Below are 18,297 nucleotides of genomic sequence, written 5' to 3' on the forward strand. Positions count from 1 at the left end.
AAGAGTCGGACACAACTGAGTGTCTTCACTTTCACTTTTCACTTTCATGCATTGGAGAAGGAAATGGCAACCCACTCAAGTGTTCTTGCCTAGAGAATACCAGGGAAGGGGGAGCCTGGTGAGCTGCAATCTGTGAGGTCGCACAGGGTTGGACACGACTGAAGCAACTTGGCGGCAACAGCAGCAGCAACAGCAGGGAGGTGGTGAGGTCCAGGCATCGGTGGATTTTAAAGGTTCCCAGGGGATTTGGGGGTGCAATCAAATTGGAGAATCACTGCTTTCTGCAGTCCCCAGAACCAGCATTATCTGAGAACTTGTTTGAAATGCAGAATCTCCGGCCCTCCACAGGCCTAGGGAATCAGCATCTGAGACCCCCTCCAGTAACTTGTGTGACATGCTTTAGGGACAGACTATAAGCACCATCATTCTTCTGATGAAAGCTCAGGGAGGTTAAGTAATCCATCCAAGGTCACACCATGGCGGTTGCATATAAATGGAGACTCCAGACCCAAGTCTGCTTGATTCCCAAGCCCAGGCTCTTCCTACCACAGACACTGTGCAGTGTTTTAGGAAGCAGAACCTGCTAATAGAAAAGCAGCATTTTCCAGCAAGAGGAATCATGTGTGACTACTCTACAGAGACAGACTAGATTATTCCAGTCCACGAGGAAGCCAGTGGCCAGAACTTAAGAGGTTAAAATGCTCCTGGCATGGTCCTACATCAGTGGTTACTCCATGGGGGAGGGGGAGAGGGAACAGAGAAAGGGGAGGGGAAGGAGGGGAAGGAAACAAACAGGCATCTCTCCAGATGGAAAAATGTTCAAATGTCAGAAGCCATGCAAGAAAGGGTGCACAGGGTGAAATGCCAACTTCACAGATGCCCCCAAATCCCTGCAGGTGGGAAAGAGCAGGAGAATTTCTAGGCCATGTGAAAGGACCAAAAAATGGCAGATGAGCTTCAATTAGTTTTACATTGGGGAAAAAAGTAATCCTAAATCTTCATTAAGTGATAGCTGTGAGCAGTCAGTTATAAACCACAAAAAGAGGAAAAGCGAGGACTAATTCTCTATGGTTCCCAGAATACATTGGCTTAATATGCTGCCACAGCTAAAAAAGCCAATAGTATCTGGCCAGGTACCATCACCAAGGCTTTTTTGGAAACAAAACAAAAATCATTCTACCCTAATATAAAACCATGATGCAGCTGAATCTGGAGTACTGTCTACAGTTCTCTCACTGTATCTCTGGGGACTTGAAGGAGAGAGAAGATTCAGAAAAGGGCGGCTAAAACCATGCAAGGGCTTAAAAAAAATAGGACTCTTCAGATGGCAAAGACAGAGAAAGGCTGAGAGAATGGACCTGGAAACTATACCATCAAAAGGTGTGAAAAGCAAAGATCTAGGCTTTTCTAATCAACCTCTGGTAGGGAGAATAAGAGCTTATACCTTGAATTTTTAGGACAAAGGGAAGTTCTTCTTTACAAAAGATAATATATTTATGGAATGTGATATCTCAAGAGTACTGGATTGAATAACTCACAGTTCATCAAGGGATTCTGGGGACATATTTTTAACCTTTTATTGTCTTTGCTTTCAGAAAAAAAAATTCACTAATGTCAAAATAAGCACAGAAATAAAACAAACGAAAAAATTCACATATTCTTCATCATATAAATTAGCTTTTTACCCCAGATTTTTCCGTATGCACACATCATTTTTCATATCTATAGACATAGGATAAAATACAAGTTTGCTGCTGCTGTTTCAGTCGTGTCCGACTCTGTGCGACCCCATAGACAGCAGCCCACCATGCTCTTCTGTCCCTGGGATTCTCCAGGCAAGAATACTGGAGTGAATTGCCATTTCCTTCTCCAAAATATAAGTTTATATCTTGCTATTTCCACACTATCAAATAGCTCAAGAATTTCCTGAACTAACACAACATTGTAAATCAACTATTCTCCAACAAAAACTTAAAAACAAAAGAATTTTCTGTTACTTTAATGATTGCATAATATTTGAGCTTCCCTGGTGGCTCAGACAGTAAAGAATTCGCCTGCAATGCAGGAGATTCGGGTTCAATACCTGGGTCAGAAAGATCCCCTGATAAAGGGAATGGCTACCTACTCCAGTATTCTTGCCTAGAGAATTCCATGGACAGAGGAGTCATAATATTTAGAGTGGATAATTTATAATATAAACCCCATTATAAGAAAGTTTGTTTGGCTGGTTAATGTTTACAAGAAACACTCTTATGCATACAATTTTTTTGGACATGCTGCTCGGCTTATAGGCTTTTAGTTCCCAGACCAGGGGTTGAACCTGGGTCACAGCAGTGAGAGCATGGAGTCCTAACCACTGGACTGCCAGAAAATTCCCAATTTTTTATCTTTTAGATGATTTTCTTAGAAGGAAATTACAGAAGTGGACAAAAAGTTATAAACATTTTGTATATCTTAGAACATACTGTCAAGTTACCTTTCTAACAGTTTTACCACTTAAAACCATTGCCAGCAATAAATAATGGAACCGCTTTTATTCACAGTCATGAAGTATTATCATGATTTTCAATTTGGCTTAACAATAGATATAAAATTGAGTCTCCTATTTATATTCTCTGTAGCTCTGTGGTAGGCTTGCAAAGGTTTGCTCTCCCCTCTTCCAACATAAACTTTTATGCTTGCTTTTTTGTGTTTTGGTGATTTTAAAGTGAGGAGATGGACGTGACTTAAAACAATTCTTTGTTTATTCAGCCCCCACCTTCTCCAGCTACCCACACCCAGCTCAAGAAGTTGGACACAGGCAGACTTTAGGCTGCCCATCAGGCCTGGAATCTGATGCATCAGTCAAGGCTACCAGGGCCGCCAAGTCCCAAGGCTCCTCCCACTGCCACCCGCATGCCATCATGCCCAGGATTCGTTTCTGTCTTGGTTCTTGCTCATCTGACTTCGTGTTAGGCCTCCTCCTTGGAACTCTGTTTCAGGGTTTTTCCTTCTGGCCAGGGCCTGGGCTCCAGGCAGAGAATTTCTGGGAGATGCCTGACTGCCCGTATCACCCCATTCCATTCGTCCACTGCTCCTACACGTCTCTGCCTGACCTGCCAGGACCCAGCACAGACATGGTCTGAATGACAGCCAAATGTGCCTTATTGGTTTCTTGCCAAGTCTTGTCCACTGGCCCAGCCTACACTGTCACTCAAGCCAGCCTGATAGAACTTGTCTTGTGCTAGAAAAGGGGGCTGGTCCTGGCACAAAAACCTGGGGGTGGCCCCCAATCCAGGTGCAGAGTCTGAGCTCCCTCTTCTCCCCAGCCTCAGTCCATCGCTGCCTGCATCACCCCCATGCTCTGAGACATGTCATACGTGACTTTGGTTCTTCGCTTCGAAACAGTTTTGTGGTGGTTTTTTTCTTCTTTGCTTTTCTCATTTTTCTGAGGATACCAGTAACCATCTCCTCCTTTTCCTCAGAGATCTCTGCCTTTATCACCTAAGGAGGGCAGGGGACAAGGATGTCTCAAATCTCTAAGCCCACTTCAGGCTGGAAGGGTACAAAGCAGAATATGGGGTTTCCAGTTCCCAGGAAAAGTTCCCCAGAGCTCTTAGCTGCCCCAGTTAATGCTGCCTTTGCGATTTCTCAGGGAAAAAGAGTCCAGGTGGGTGGAGCCTGTAGACAGGGCTGGGTTTGGTTCTACTGGTTCTGAATATGTCCAGTGTAACTAAAAGGCCAGCAGAGGCTGTGGGGGCGGAAAACAGGGCAGGGAGTTGCAAGGACATGGTCTGACTCTTGTGAGAGGGAAACAAATCACCAGACAATTAAGGTGACCTCAGGGAATCATCAACCCCAATGCCCTGTGCTTCACAGAGGAGGAAACTGAGGCCCAGAGATGAAGACTTCTAAGTCTAGAACTCATAATTAAGGAGTCGGTATGTGTATCTGTTGAGGCTTCCCAGATGGTGCTAGTGATAAAAGAATCTGCCTGCCAATGCAGGGGCCATGGGTTCAATCCCTAGGCCGGGAAGATGCCCTGGAAGAGGAAATGGCAACCCACTCCAGTATTCTTGCCAGGATAACCCCATGGATAGAGGAGCCTGGTGGGCCGCAGTCCATGGTGTTGCAAAGAGTGGGACACGACTGAAGTGACTGAGCACACACATGCACATGTGTATCCGTTCCTATATTGACTACACACTTTCCAAATAATTTCCCAATTTGATTAGGGCCTTTGCTTAGGGTATTAGAGGCAGGTCAGCTGCTGTGACAATTAGCAATTTACTGACCGGAGACATAGTAACACGTTTTTTGTTACCCGAATGTTACTGACTGGAGTGTTTCAAAATTCACTTACATAACAAATCCCCGGCCACAGGCATTATTAGTTCCTGCAAAATTCTCCCAGTTAATAGCAAAGATCACCACAGGGACCAGGCCAGCCTGCAGATACAGCCTGGGATATTCAGAAGCTGCCCTCTTCCCATCCCAGGAGCAACTGAAGTGCAAAATCAGGAGTAGAAAGGAGGCCCAGTGCTCATTAAACGCTGGTCTGGAAAACCAGCAAGGAGACAGCCAGGCGCAGCCAGCCACCCTCTGAGGAGATACCATCAAGTATGATTTTACAGAGAAGCCAAACAGGCTCTGCCTTGTGACTGCCAGCTAACCTATGACATTCTGCAAGAGACAGGAATCCTGGCTGCCATTTGCCATATGCCTGGGTTGGGTGCTTTTTGCATTTATCATCCTATTTAATCATCAAAAGAACTTCACGAGATAATGAATATGATCCCATCCTCAGACAGGTGAGGTGACTAGATTACGGTTATGGAGACAGTAAATGGCAGAAGTAGTATTTAAACACCAGCCTCCTGATTCCAAGTCCTTGTGCCACAGTTTTCTCCTGGATTTGAGCAGGGAAGTGCCTTGGGGGAAAGTAGCATTTGGTCTTTGCACCTTTGCCAACTCAGGAATCATCAGGAAAGCTCAGGGCACCATTTCTTTCTCTTCCAGATGAAACAGGCAGGGTTCTGCTGAAGATGCTTCTGCCTGTGTGAAGTTCTTATGGGGGCCTCTGAGATGAGTGGGATAGGGCTCTTAAGTGTGTGCTTGTGGGGAGGGCATCAGTATCACTAGGGTCCCTGAGAGAGGGTGAAGCCCGAATGCTCACAGGAAGGGCCACCTCACAAGTTCCATAGTGGAAAGAAACAAAGAGCACCAGGCCTGTCAATTAGAGAACATGAATCCTGGCATACACTCTGCCATCCTATTTGCTAAGAAATCTAGGGCATTAGCTCTTGGAGTTCTGTTTCTCTCATCTGTAAAATGGGGCAAATATTCACTAACCTTGCAGGCTTTGGTAAGAATGGTGAGCTGGAGAACAGGTGAAGAAATACCTAGTAAATGATAATGTACAATCAAATGTCAGAGGTTACTTCCTGTTGCAGTACCTGACACCTATCCACCACTCATCACACAGAACAAACAACCAGGGCAGCAATCCTGGGTCCCACCTCTTAGGGAATACAGCCACGCCTACAGTCACAAACCTGTTTCTCCTTTTGTGGCCTCTGGTTATAGATCTTGAGGAACCAGCAGTAAGGGAAAAAGAAATGAAAGAAACAATGGCGAGGGGAAGAAGAATGCTATTTTCAGTGATTCTCTGCCCTCAGGAACATAAATCAGGAAACTGAGTCTGAGTTCCTGCCTTGGGTCTCCTTGGATGCCTCAAAACACTACATGCTAGTAATTTTCTCATCCGAAAGAAGAAAAAATTAGGACTTTCCTGGTGGTACAGTGGATAAGAATCTACTTGCTAATGCAGGGGACATGGGTTCAATCCCTGGTCCAGGAAGATTCCATATGTTGTAGAGCAACTAAGCCTGAGCACCATAGCTACTGAAGCCCATGGGCCTAGAGCCCTTGCTTCATAATAAGAGAAGCCATCTCCATGAGAAGCCCTTACACCGCAACAAAGAGTAGCCCCTGCTCACTGCAACTGGAGAAAGCCCTCATGCAACGAACACCCAGTGCAGCCAAAAAAAGAAGGAACTAAGAGATCAGGAAACATATTGGCCAGAGAATGAGATGAGCTGGATTCCACCTCCAGTCTTGCACTGGACAAGATACGAATGCCCAGAAACGCTTCAGTCCACCTTGGAGAAAAACAGGAAGAAAAAAATCAGCTCATCTGCTTGAGTAGGAAAAGCATGATCACTTCAGATCTGATCCTTAACTTTGTCTTTCTCCTCTACTTCGTTCACTTATTTGCATTGTCCTAAAGGGTTTCTCTCCAACACTGGGGAAAAAACCCAGCCAGACAAAAGAACGCTATTAATACAATGTCAGAACTGGATGAGACCTAAGGATGCATAAAGTGTAGACTCCGTAGTTTACAGACCCTGGGTCGTTCAGCCTCCAGCTTCCAGGCAATGCTTGGTCATTCCTTTCCAGCCCTTACTGTTCCTCATCCAGGCTGGTCTCTAAACCTGGGCTCCTGACCTGCTGCTTCCACCGTGAATCAGCAAATAGTGCAGAAAGCAAGGAATCATTGATTGATCGTTTCTTATAGAACCAGAAGGGGAACTGACTTGTCCAAGTCACAGGATTACCAAAACCTGAGTACCATTAAGAGTTATTCTCGACCCTGGGTCTCCCTCAATTATTCATTTAAGCCAATCTTCCAACCATGTGTTAACACATTTCTTTTACATATTTTTCTCCCTTAAAAATTCTAGATTTGTTTTTAACAAAGTAATATAGCGAAAGTGAAAGTCGCTCACTCGACTCTTTATGAGCCCATGGACTATACAGTCCATGGAGTTCTCCAGGCAAGAATACTGGAGTGGGTAGCCTTTCCCTTCTCCAGGGGATCTTCCTAACTCAGGGATCAAACCCAGGTCTCTCACACTGCAGGTAGGTTCTTTACCAGCTAAGCCACAAGGGAAGCCCAAGAATACTGGAGTAGGTAGCCTATCCCTTCTTCAGCAGATCTTCCTGACCTAGGAATTGAACTAGGGTCTCCTGCATTGCAGGAGGATTCTTTACCAACTGAGCCACAAGGGAAGCCCTATATGCTTGCTGTTAAAAAAAAAAAAAAGGTGAAAAAAGCCTCCTTCCTATTATTAATAAAACCCCTAGAGATAACCATTATTAGTGAGTTCCTGTGATTCACTCCAGAAATTTAAACAATTTAAAGACAAAGTTAACCCTACCTATTGATTTATATTCTTGGCCACAGCGTTCAAGATTTGTTGATTCTATGAATGAACGGCCCCAGACGGAGGTCTGAGGCTGGGGTTTGCATCATGTGTAAGGACAGAGATGAGTTCAGCATCTCAGCAGACAAGAGCTCCCACTGGGATCTGTTAGCCAGGGATCTGGCATGAAGCCCCCTTTCTGAGCTGGTGATACAGGGTGGAGGAAAGATCGTGGGCTTTGGAATCAAGCAGATACCGGTTCATATTCCTGGCTAACATTCATAAGCATGTGACCTCAAATTGTTCCTTCATTACTGTGCCTTAGTATCCTCATTTGTCACGTGGAGATTAAAACACTACTATTTCATGGTGCTAGCGTGAGGACTAAATAAAACAACTCGAGAATACAGTGAGTACTAGACATTGTACATGCATGCTCAGTCATGATTGACTCTTGGAGACCCCACGGACTGCAGCCTGCCTGGCTCTTCCGTCCATGGAATTTTCCAGGCAAGAATACTGAACTGGGTTGCCATTTCCTTCTCCAGGGGATCTTCCTGACTTAGGGATCGAACCCAAGTCTCCTGTGTTTCCACACTGGTAGGTGGATTCTTTACCACTGAGCCACCCAGGGAGCCCATACTTGACATTAAGCATGCACTAAAGAAATGGTGGCTACGGTTATTATTCCAATTGTTGTTATTATTCTGCTGGCTCACTTGAAGAAAGAGAAAGCCTGCAGGTCCATTCCTTACCATTACAGACACACAGTTCAGCCCAGGGCCTGGTACCCCTCAATTGAGTATGTGTGTGTGTTAGCCGCTCAGTCGTGCCCAACTCTTTGCGACCTCATGGACTGCAATCCACCAGGTTCCTCTGTCCATGAGATTTTCCAGGCAAGGATACTGGAGTGGGTTGCCATTTCCTTCTCCAGAGGATCTTCCCAACCCAGGGATTGAACCCAGGTCTCCTGCACTGCAGGCAGATTCTTTACCGACTGAGCTACAAGGGAAGCCGAGTATATCTGAGAGCAAAGGGAGATGACTAGAAAGTAAGTCTTGAATCCGACCAGGATTTAATGCCCAGGCATTTCTCAGGATATTCAAAATTCTAGATATACACCAACCCCCCCCCAGTGCAGGGACCCTACAAGCTCAGAGCACTGGAATCCACCTTACGCAGACTTGTCGTGGCTGAAGGGTTAGACTGGGTGGAAGTGAGACCATTTCTTATCTACTCAGGCTACCTGATTCAGCAGCTCTCAGGCCCAGTCAGCCCCAGAAGTGCCCCCAGACTGGCCAGGGGCAGCAGACTGGCAGGGCACAGATGGGAGGGCGTGCCCTTCTGCTGAATTCCAGGCCCTTCCTCCTAGTCCTCAAAGCACAATAAGAACATTATCATAGCCACTTCATCCAATCTTGTGCTGTCTGGGGGCTGGAGATGACTAAGGGCAATATGATAATACACTCCTCTAGCCAACACACAGAAAGAGAAACCTAAGACTGGACCAAAAGGCCTGCTGAGTCCCAACATAACTTGAATCGCAGAACCTCTGATGGCAATGTCTTAACATACTTCCTGCAGGTCAGATCTTTATATTACAAAATGCTCCCAGCTCACGGCAATTCTGTTAACTGATCACACCGCCAGGGACAGGAAGGAATGTAAGTCACTGCTCTCAGTGGTGCCAAGAAGCCATGGACTCTGACCTAGATGCCAGACCCAGCCTGGAGCTCTGGTTACTTGCTTCTCTCAAGGATCACAGAGGACTCAGCTGGAATGGGTGGTGGCAGTGGTGGGGGGTGGGGAGGGCAGGGTACACAGTTCCCTGATCTCCTGGCCCTATAAATCTCAGAGGGTCTGGCATGCGGCTAGTGTCCCTGGGGACATGGGGAAGGAACCAGACCAGCTTTGGGAACATAGGTGCTCCCTGGATTACTGGGGATTCTTTAGAGACTGGACACACCCCTGTTTGAAGACTAACCTCAAGATCATGCCAGCGGAACAGTACTACCTCATGCTCTCCTCTAAAGCACTTTCTCTCCCAATTGGGCTTTCTTCTCCCCAGAAATTCTGTTGTCCATCTCTTCACCCACTCTCTCTCTCTCTCCATCTGTCTCCCCAGCTCTGACTCCATTTGTCTTTCCTCTCTATTTCTTTCCTGTCTTTCCTCCCATTTTTTTCTTCTCATTGTCTTTCTCTAACCAGTCATGATAGAAAGCTGAAAATATCTTCCATTATTGGTTGAATTCATACATTAACATTTAAATCTTATCACCTGAATTTTCAAAAAGATGAACTGAACACTCTATATTTTGCTTAAAAAAATGCTACTTTTAACAATAAAGGACTTTGAAGAGGAGGGAACTTTAAAGATCACCTAGTTCAATGACTTTTCTGGCTTTTGAATCCCTTTAGAGCAACTGTGATGTTCAGCTTCTCCTTGGACACTTCCAGGGATTGGAGACATTATCTCTTGAAGCAGATCAATCCTAACTATCAAGAAGCTCTTTACATTGAGTTTAACCTGCTGCCGTAATTCTCACTCCCTGGTTACTAGGACAACCTGTGATATAAAAACAGTACAATCAGCAGAAGGGCAGTGAGAAACATCCTAAGTTCAAAGTATGGGGTAGAGGAGTTGGCTGTTAAGTTCTCCTATCGCTTTCTTAGGTAGGTGACATTGGAGAGAGATAACCAGGCTCTGGTAGGTCTTGAATGCCACAACAAAATGTGATGTGTTTAACATATCAGAAAGATGGCCAAGTGAAGACATCCATTAGGTAACTGAAGATAACAGTAATGAAGTTATTATTTATGAACGCTTACATGCTAGGAATTGTGCAAAATGCTTTAATGTTGACTGTCACCTTCTCAAGAGCACTATGACATAGGTACTATTATCCCACTTTATAGATGAGGAAACTGAGGTCTCAGAACTGGTAAATCAGGCCTGCCTGACTCTGACATCACCTCTGAATGCAGCATTCTACAAAAAAAGGTCAGCAAAGACCCAGACAGATCTTGATTTGGGAGTCACTTACATTAAGGGAAGGAGGGTCAAGAACAGAGGGCCAAGGGTCTCATTTGAGCCCTCTTCTACAGATGACCCCTCAACTCCATTTCCAGTCCTGTACTTGTTTTTAAACTCCCCTGTTGGGACCTCCCTGGCGGTCCAGTAGTTAAGACTCCGCCTTCCAATGCAGGGGGTGTGGGTTTGATTCCTGGTCTGGGAGCTAGGTTTCCCATATGCCTTGTGGCCAAAAAACCAAAACATAAAACAGAAGCAATATTGTAAAAAAAATTCAATGAAGACTTTAAAAAAATGATCTATAACAAAAAAATCATTAAAAAAACCAAACCTCTCCATCTCCCGCTTTTCACTGGACTCTGTCACCTCAAATTCAACACATGTACCCCCACTGCTGTCATTTTTCACTACCTCCCCAGCAACCAGTCCCGGTATTCATAATTCTTTAAGCACGAGAGGATCAGAGTTTGTGTCAAACTGACCTGGACCTAATTAGATTTGCCATATACATATCACGAGGCCTTGGGCAAGTCACAAAATCTGGGTTGTCTCAAGTATAAAATGGAAACAGTAATAACACCTTCTTGGAAGGTGTCTGTGAGGATTACATGAGATAATCTGGATACAATATATGGTATAGGGCTTGGCACATGACAAGTGCTACGTAAATGGCATGATTCTTGCTAGTGCTGTTGTTTCTCGAGCGTCAGACTCCTTCTCTTGCGAAACTGTCTATGGTGAATCCCAATGCTGAGAAGTGGAGGAAGAAGGGGGACTGACAGACAGACAATGAAAATTCAAGCAGCCTGTACTCTCTGTAGTGACCTCATCCCTCTGGCTTCAGGGGCGGCTTCTGCAGGGTCTCTTTCCCATACCCACTACAGAGAGAGTTGGGCTCTAGCCAAGCAGCCCCCTCCCTCCACCCCCTCCAGACCTACTTACGTGGGGATCAACAAGCAGTGTGTTGTTTCTACCTCTTCCAGGCCTCTCTTCATTTCGAGCCTGCATTTTGTATCATCTGCAGCCCTTGCCTCCCCTACACACCCTTCTTTCCCTCTAAAGATCTAGAACCAAAGCTTTAGAAATCATCTAGTCCAAGCCCTCAAAAAATTAAGCTCAAAATGAAAACAGGTATTAAAACATGTTCCTTGCACAATGAAAGTGGGCTTTCTCTCGATCCACCCACACACATTGCATATTCTCAAGGTAGTGAGACTGTACTGTGCACACACTGGAATTGCTGTTGTGCAGAGCCGGAACCTCAGTCGTGGGTCTGGCCTGTGGCTTGACCAACTCCCCCTACCTCTCGGGTCTGGTACGCGCTCAAGCCCCCCGGAGACACGGTGGAAGTGTGGATGGCTAACGACTACCCAGAAACAGGGCGCTGATGACAATCACCAACCCTCACACGTTTGCACACCTCGAACCCCCTAAGGTTCAAGGTAAATATGAGAGGAGATGAAAGGAGACTCCTAGGAGATAGGCACTGTGTTTGTACACAGTGAGCGGAGAACAAAGGGAATGGGGACCCCAGAGGTGGTGGGCAGGAAAAACGGGTGAGACAGACTGTAAGATGAGTCAGAGAGAATGAATGAGGGCACTGGGTCGCCTCAGCTACTGCTCAACTGCCCCCAGCGGCAGTGTGAACTGGAAGAAGGGAATTGGGGAGGGGGGGATGAGAAGGGGAGCTGATGTCATATCTCAGAAAGCGGGAGCTGGAGTGTGTCGAACATGGGGAGCAGAAACTCATTTCCAGGAGGGATCCGAGCTCCTGCCTTTGGAGGGCTCCTAGATCCTTCTCGCCTGGCTCTGCTCCCACAGCTGCAGGCAAGGCAGCTGAAATGGCAGGGGAAAGAAAACCTTAAGCCAGAAATAAAGGTATCAGTCCTGGAGATCACTGGACCCCTGCTTGGCAGACAGAAGCCACCCAGCGGCTGTTAATGCCCTCCATTTATTTCAAATGCCCTCACACTAATGATCTCACTTCATCTTCAGCACAACCCTGTGAACCAGGCAGGCCTGGGAGGACCTCTGCCATGCTCCTCCCCTCATTACCCAGTGGATCCCTCAAGGGCCCTCAAATTGTTTCCTCCATCCTCCAAACAACCAACTCTGAACCAGCAGTGCCTTAGGAAGCCTGGGGTCCTCTGTCCAGGCTCTGTTCTGGGCTTGCTGGCTGCTGTTGGTCCTGGGCTGGGTGTGACAAGAAGTCACAGGATGTGGAATCATTCCTCTCCTGGAATTTCCCAGACGCCCCTCCCCCTTTGCTTATATCCGAAAGCCTGGCACATAATGACCATGTCACCCAGTCCCCAAGGAGCTGCGTCAGACTTCCCCTCATTAGGCAAATGGAAACCCAAGGCCTAGAGAGGCAAAGGCCTTCGTCACGAGTCACACAGACAGCACACATGGAGGGATTTGTGAAGACCTGAAAACAGCACAGCATAGACCTGGATTCCAGTCCTGACTTTGCCACCTATCAATCCAGGTCACTGAGACTGTCGGCAGCCTTGGCTTTCATCACTGTCAAATGGAAATAGTAATATTCATCTCTGGAGATAGCTGCGAGGATGCCATGAGATCAAAATATAAGAGTTACATAAAAATGAATTACTCTGATTATCAAGTAGCAAGGTAACAACAGCAGGACTCTAGTGTAATAGAAAGAAGCTAGACCAAGTGTAGAGTCTGGCTCTCCTTAACTCACCTGTGTGGCCCTAGGTGAGTCTGGGCCTCAGTTTCCCAAGGCCTCTGGCAGTTGTAAGAAGGGAGATTCAGTGGGCTATGCCTCTACTGCAAGAATTCTGCCACTGGCCACTGATCTCTTGACTGCCCCATTATCTGTGCTCCAAGAATCTTATGGAGGGAGCCAGGGAGTAGGCAGCAGTGGGAGATCCATTGTTCCCAGTGGAAAGGATTCCAGTGGATCCTTCGCTCTATCCCTTCTACCCATGTCTTCGGGGGCAAAGAGCACCCTTTTAGCCTCTTTTGCCCCCTGGCTTTAAGGATGGGTGGAGGTGGAGAGCAATGGGTAGCGGTGAGGCTCTTGGTGATGAAACTGATGACACACCACCCCTGTAAGATTTCCCGGTGGAAAGCACTAGACTGCCCAGATTTCCTTTCTCCTGGAAGAGCTGAGTCTAACTGTCCTGGCTTTCACATCCTGCTTCTTCCAGGAGGACCCCAAATGTGCCAGGCCCCTGATCCTTTCTTTGAGGAAGCGGCTCAGCATAACCCTTGCTGAGCTCCTGGTGGTGAATTAAATATTAAAGAAGCAAGGCCAGAACCCCCCGGTGCAGCAGCACATTCTCATAACACAGACAATGGTGTGCAGCTCAACTGTCCCTCCTCCAGCTGCTGCCATGCTCCCTCCCAGGCGGTGCTTCCCTGAGCCCCAGCCCACACTCCTGAGAGGGACTAAGAAACGATAGTGTTTTGCTCTCCCCAGCAAGACGTCAGCTCATGGTTCCCTGCACCCTTCCTCCAATCCACAGTTAAGGACTCTATGGACCTGGAAACGCCTGGGACAGGGACTCCTGGCATCTGTGACAACAAAATTTAATAGGTCGGTGGCCAGCCAGGCAGGGGGACCTCTGCAGCTTAGCTCCACTGGGGCCTGGAGGTGTCCCTGGGGCTGTGGGAATGCTGAGGCCCTGAGGTCTCTCAGGGTAATGGGGAATTGGGTCTTACTAGGAGCTAGCTGGTTTGCTGCTCAGATTAGAAGAACCTCAGAGATCACCCAGGCCAACCCTCTATTTTACAAAAAGGGAAACTGAGGGTTGAGGAAAGGAAGACACAATAAACACAGGGTCACTCAATGAGCTACAGTACATCTAGCCCTAGACTCCAGGTTTCCAGTGTAGAGCCGGAGGTGCTCTCCTACCCTCAGCATGATCTCCTCCCTAAACTTCCAAGCAATAGGCCCTGTGGACTGCTGGACTGCCTTCACAGGGAGCAGGACCCATTTATAGTCCCACCTTGCCATTCAAGAATTGAAAGGGCCCAAGGGCCACTGGTTCCAGCTTGGCTCTGCTACTTTGTAGGATGGAACCTCATGTCACTTTTCTGAGCCTTAGCCCCTCATCTGTAAACATAGGGATTTAACAACCAGGACCCCAGATAGCTACCATAAGGATCAATTGAGAGCACGTACACAGTTATGGAAACTGTGAAGTGTTATCCAAATGTCAGGTATTAAAGCAGCGTGAGGTCTGATGGTGTTGCAAGGGGAGGCCATCACAAGGGAGGCAGCTAAGCAAGAGTGAGAACCCACACCTAAATGAGGCTCAACGCCTGCCTGGCTGTCCATGGGCCTGACCGGTTCTGGAGGCCACCAGCAGAGACTGCCAGGCTGCAGGTCAGGCCAGCCCAAGCTCACGAGCTTGAGAGGCTGCCTGCCTGGTTTTGCTCTGTGTGTGAGTCTGTGTTTCCTTTTAGGTGCTCCTCAGCAGCTCTGCCTGGCAGCCCAGAGCCGCAGAAATTTGCCAGGCTTCTCCAGGGGAGCACTTGGCAGAAGGGCAGGACACCTTGCTTCAGGCCAGACCGCAGATCCTCAAAGCAAAGCCTGCCAGCCCAGATCCCTCTGGGGGCCTCTGGAGAGCCCTTGCTTCCTTGGGGACTCTTACCTTGTACTTGGCGGCGAGCAGCTCCGTGGCTTCCTGCTCCCGCCGCAGGTCTTCCAGCATCTTCTCCTTCTCCTCCAGCAACTTCTGCTTCTCCTCGCTCACCAGACTGCGGTCGTCCTGGATGGCCGCCTTCTCTTCCTCTAGCCGCTCCTTCTGCTCCTGCAGGTAGTTCTCCATGTTCTTGTCCAAGGCTGTCTCCAGGATGGGCTGGGGCGGGCGGTGGTTGTTGTTGTTGTCATCCTCCTCTTCGGCTACCCAGGCCTCGATCACCGGTCCCTCCGGGTACCCGGCTGGGGCTGACACGGCCTTCTTCCTGCGGCTGCTCTTCCTGCGGAGTCGCTTTCCCAGCATCCCCTTCTTCTCCAGCTGGGCCTTCAGGCGGGCGATCTCCTCCTGGAATTCCCGCAGAAGTGTGTCCTTGGGGTCCTCGTTCACCCGGGGCTTGTTTTTGATGTTCTTGGCCCGGTTGGCGAAGCGCAGGGTGGAGAGGCTCTCGTCGTAGCTGTGAGAGGCTGGCCCCAGGGTGGCCACCATGATGGTCTTGGCATTTCCCCCCAGAGAGTCCTGGAGCAACCGGGTCAGCTTCGAGTCCCGGTAGGGGATGTGGGTGCTCCTGTTACCCGAGAGAGCAGCGATCACGTTGCCCAGGGCGGACAGCGACAGGTTGATTTTGGAGGCTTCCTTCGGCCTCTCTCCACCACTGCCTCCACCCCCTCCACCACCGCCACCACCAGTGGGCTGTGTGGTGGTCCCTCCAGTGGTGTTGGGGCCTGCTTTGTTCTGCCTCTCGCTACCAGCCAAGTCCACCAGGTTGAGCTTGCCCACACGGATGTGGTCCTGGCCATCCGAGCCACGCTCACTGCACTCCACGGTGATGACGAAGATGGCATGGGAGCGGGAGCTGACCTCATTCATGTGTGTGCTGCCCACTGCCCGGGTCTGGTTCCCCAGGTTCATCACGTGCTCTATCTCCTTGACATTCTTGGTGACGAAGGAGGACAGGTCCTTGATGTAGACGCCTGTCTCAGGGTTCTCCTTCAGCTCCAGCCTCTTGCCGGGCTCCTTGGAGAGCAGGTCTCGAATCTCCTCCTGGTAGATCTCCAGGTAGGAGGCCCGGACCAAGTACTGCTGGTTCTGGGAGCGCGAGATGTGGGTGAAGATATGCTCAAAGGCATTGGGGATGACCCCGCGGAGCTCGGGCTCCACCCAGGTCCCCTGCATGGTGTAGGTCTTGCCCGTGCCTGTCTGTCCATAGGCAAAGACGGTGCCGTTGAAACCTTGAAGCACCGAGTCTACCAGGGGCCTCACGGTTTCATCATACAAGTCTGCCTGCTTGGAGCTGGCATCATACACGGCATCAAAGGTGAAGGTCTTGGGCAGCTCCCCCAGGGCAGCGCGGGGGTTCCGCAGGGTCACCTGGCCTAGTTTCACGTCCATGGTCAGGATCTGCTCGTGACCAGCAGCCTCCTCCTTCCGGCTGAGGGGGCGGCACCGGGCCACCACCTTCAGGGCCTCGCTGGCCTTGGTTTTACTGGCCATCTTGCTGCTCTGTCCTTCCTGCACACCCCCCACCCCCGGACCCCCTCCGCAGCCTGGTTAGTCCTGCTGTCCTTCCTAGGTCGGGATCAGCGGGGCCGGCCCAGCCCCCAGGCACCGTTCTTCAACCCGCATGCAGCCTCCTAGGGTGGAGATGCTGGGAGCTGGCCCTGCCGCTACTGCAGTCCGGGCCTCCACCGCTCTCCGGTCCTCGCTGCACCGGCTGCGGAGGGAGAATTAGGCAGAATCGCCGGGCAGCCGCGGGAGCAGCGCCTGCCGAACGGCAGTACCCAGAGCCCGCCCCATGCTGGGGCAGAGGGAGCGCTGCCGTAAACAGCGACGGGCAACAATGAGATAAAGGAAGAGGAAAATGGGATGGGGGTGGGCGGCAGAGCTGTCTTCTCGTCCTCCTCCTCCTCTAGAGATCCATGGCGGGGGATGGGGGGAAGGGTGCTGCAGGTTCTGGGGGGCCGGGGGTCCCGGCCCTCCCAAGGGCAGAGGCTCACCTGGAGTCCTCTCCCCCAGCTGGGGGATCATTCATTGCAGCCAGCGCGGCTGCCGCAGCCTCTGCCTCCGCCTTCCCCGCCGTCGCCACCGGAGAATGAGAGAGAAAAACAGAAGGGGATGGGGCGGAGCAGCCGCGGCGAGAATGATGTTGCCGCCGCTCTGCGGCCCCAGCTAAACCGCCCGGCTGGGGTGGGGCAAGGGGCGGGGCCGCGGGGCGGGAGACGCGAGCCGGGCGCGGCCAGTGCGCTGGGGACCCGAGTGCATCGCCCGCCCGCACCGCCCCCCCGCCACGCAGACCGCCCCCCTCCGGAATGACAGGCTCCGGTGCCGACCCAGGTCCTGCGCCCACCAAGCGGGTGCAGCGCAGCCACCGCCCGCCGTCACCCCACTGGGGCGGGGCATGCTGGGAGTTGTAGTCCTGCCTTTGTTAACCCGGTTCTGGCAGGTTGCTAATGACTTCTCCAGTCCGAGAGGCCCCTCCTTCTCTGGCCTGCAGCCTCCGGAGTGACTGTTGAGGTTGCAGCCTAGCTGCTGGAGGATGCGGGGTATCCACTGCCCACACCTGTTTCCTCCACAGCCAGCATCCTCTCTCTCTCTCTCTCTCTCTCTCTCTCTCTCTCTCTCTCCTGCTCCTGCCTTTCTGCCTCCAGACCCCTACATGTCACCCCCCTCCCCTTCAGGGTGTTGCCAGGCATTCTAACGCAGAAATTCTTCTTGACTGTCTTTTCCTCTCCCTGCCCTGGTTTACTTCTGGCCTTCCTTTTCTCTCTCCTGGAACCACCTTCCAGATGATTCTCTCTTAGCATCCTTTCTGCACATGCACTCTGGTCCCCTCTCCTCCTCCAACACCAGCCTTCCATATTGTATTAAAGCCTCTCCATCTTCTGACTCCTGCCACTTCCCAGCCTCACTTCCAGCTACTCTCCTATAGAGAATCTATATTCTAGACATTCATTCCTTTGAACAGAAAAGCAGAGACATCACTCTGCCAACAAATGTCTGTATAGTCAAGGCTATGGTCTTCCCAGTGGTCACATTTGTTTGTGAGAGCTGGACTATAAAGAAGGCAGAGCACCAAAGAATTGATGCCTTCTAACTGTGGTGCTGGGGACGACTCCTAAGAGTCCTTTGGACAAAAAGGAATTCAAACCAGTCAGTCTCCAAGGAAATCAATCCTGAATACTCATTGGAAGGACTGATGCTGAAGCTCCAGTAGTTTGGTCACCTGATGCAAACAGCTGACTCATTGGAAAAGTCCCTGATGCTGGAAAAGATTGAGGGCAGAAGGGAAAGAGGGCATCAGAGGATGAGATGTCTGTATGGCATCCCTGATGCAATGGACATGAACTTGGGCAAACTCTGGGAGGTGGTGAGGCACAGGGAGGCCTGGCATGCTGCAGTTCATGGGGTTGCA

At 49.7% G+C, this 18,297-nt stretch overlaps 1 protein-coding gene across 1 annotated transcript in view; it reads right to left on the reverse strand.

Annotated features, from left to right (window-relative positions):
* Nucleotides 1-17,065, reverse strand: part of KIF3C (kinesin family member 3C) — a 35,989-nt gene extending 18,924 nt beyond the window's left edge. Inside the window, exon 1 of the mRNA XM_027966582.3 lies at nt 14,841-17,065. Within this exon, the coding sequence (XP_027822383.1) occupies nt 14,841-16,379 (1,539 nt within the window). The 5' untranslated portion in view covers nt 16,380-17,065. The remainder of the gene's footprint in view (nt 1-14,840) is intronic.
* Between the last annotated feature and the right edge of the window lie 1,232 nt (nt 17,066-18,297).

The sequence above is a fragment of the Ovis aries genome, chromosome 3 (assembly GCF_016772045.2).
Source record: "Ovis aries strain OAR_USU_Benz2616 breed Rambouillet chromosome 3, ARS-UI_Ramb_v3.0, whole genome shotgun sequence".
NCBI classification, from domain to species: domain Eukaryota; kingdom Metazoa; phylum Chordata; class Mammalia; order Artiodactyla; family Bovidae; genus Ovis; species Ovis aries.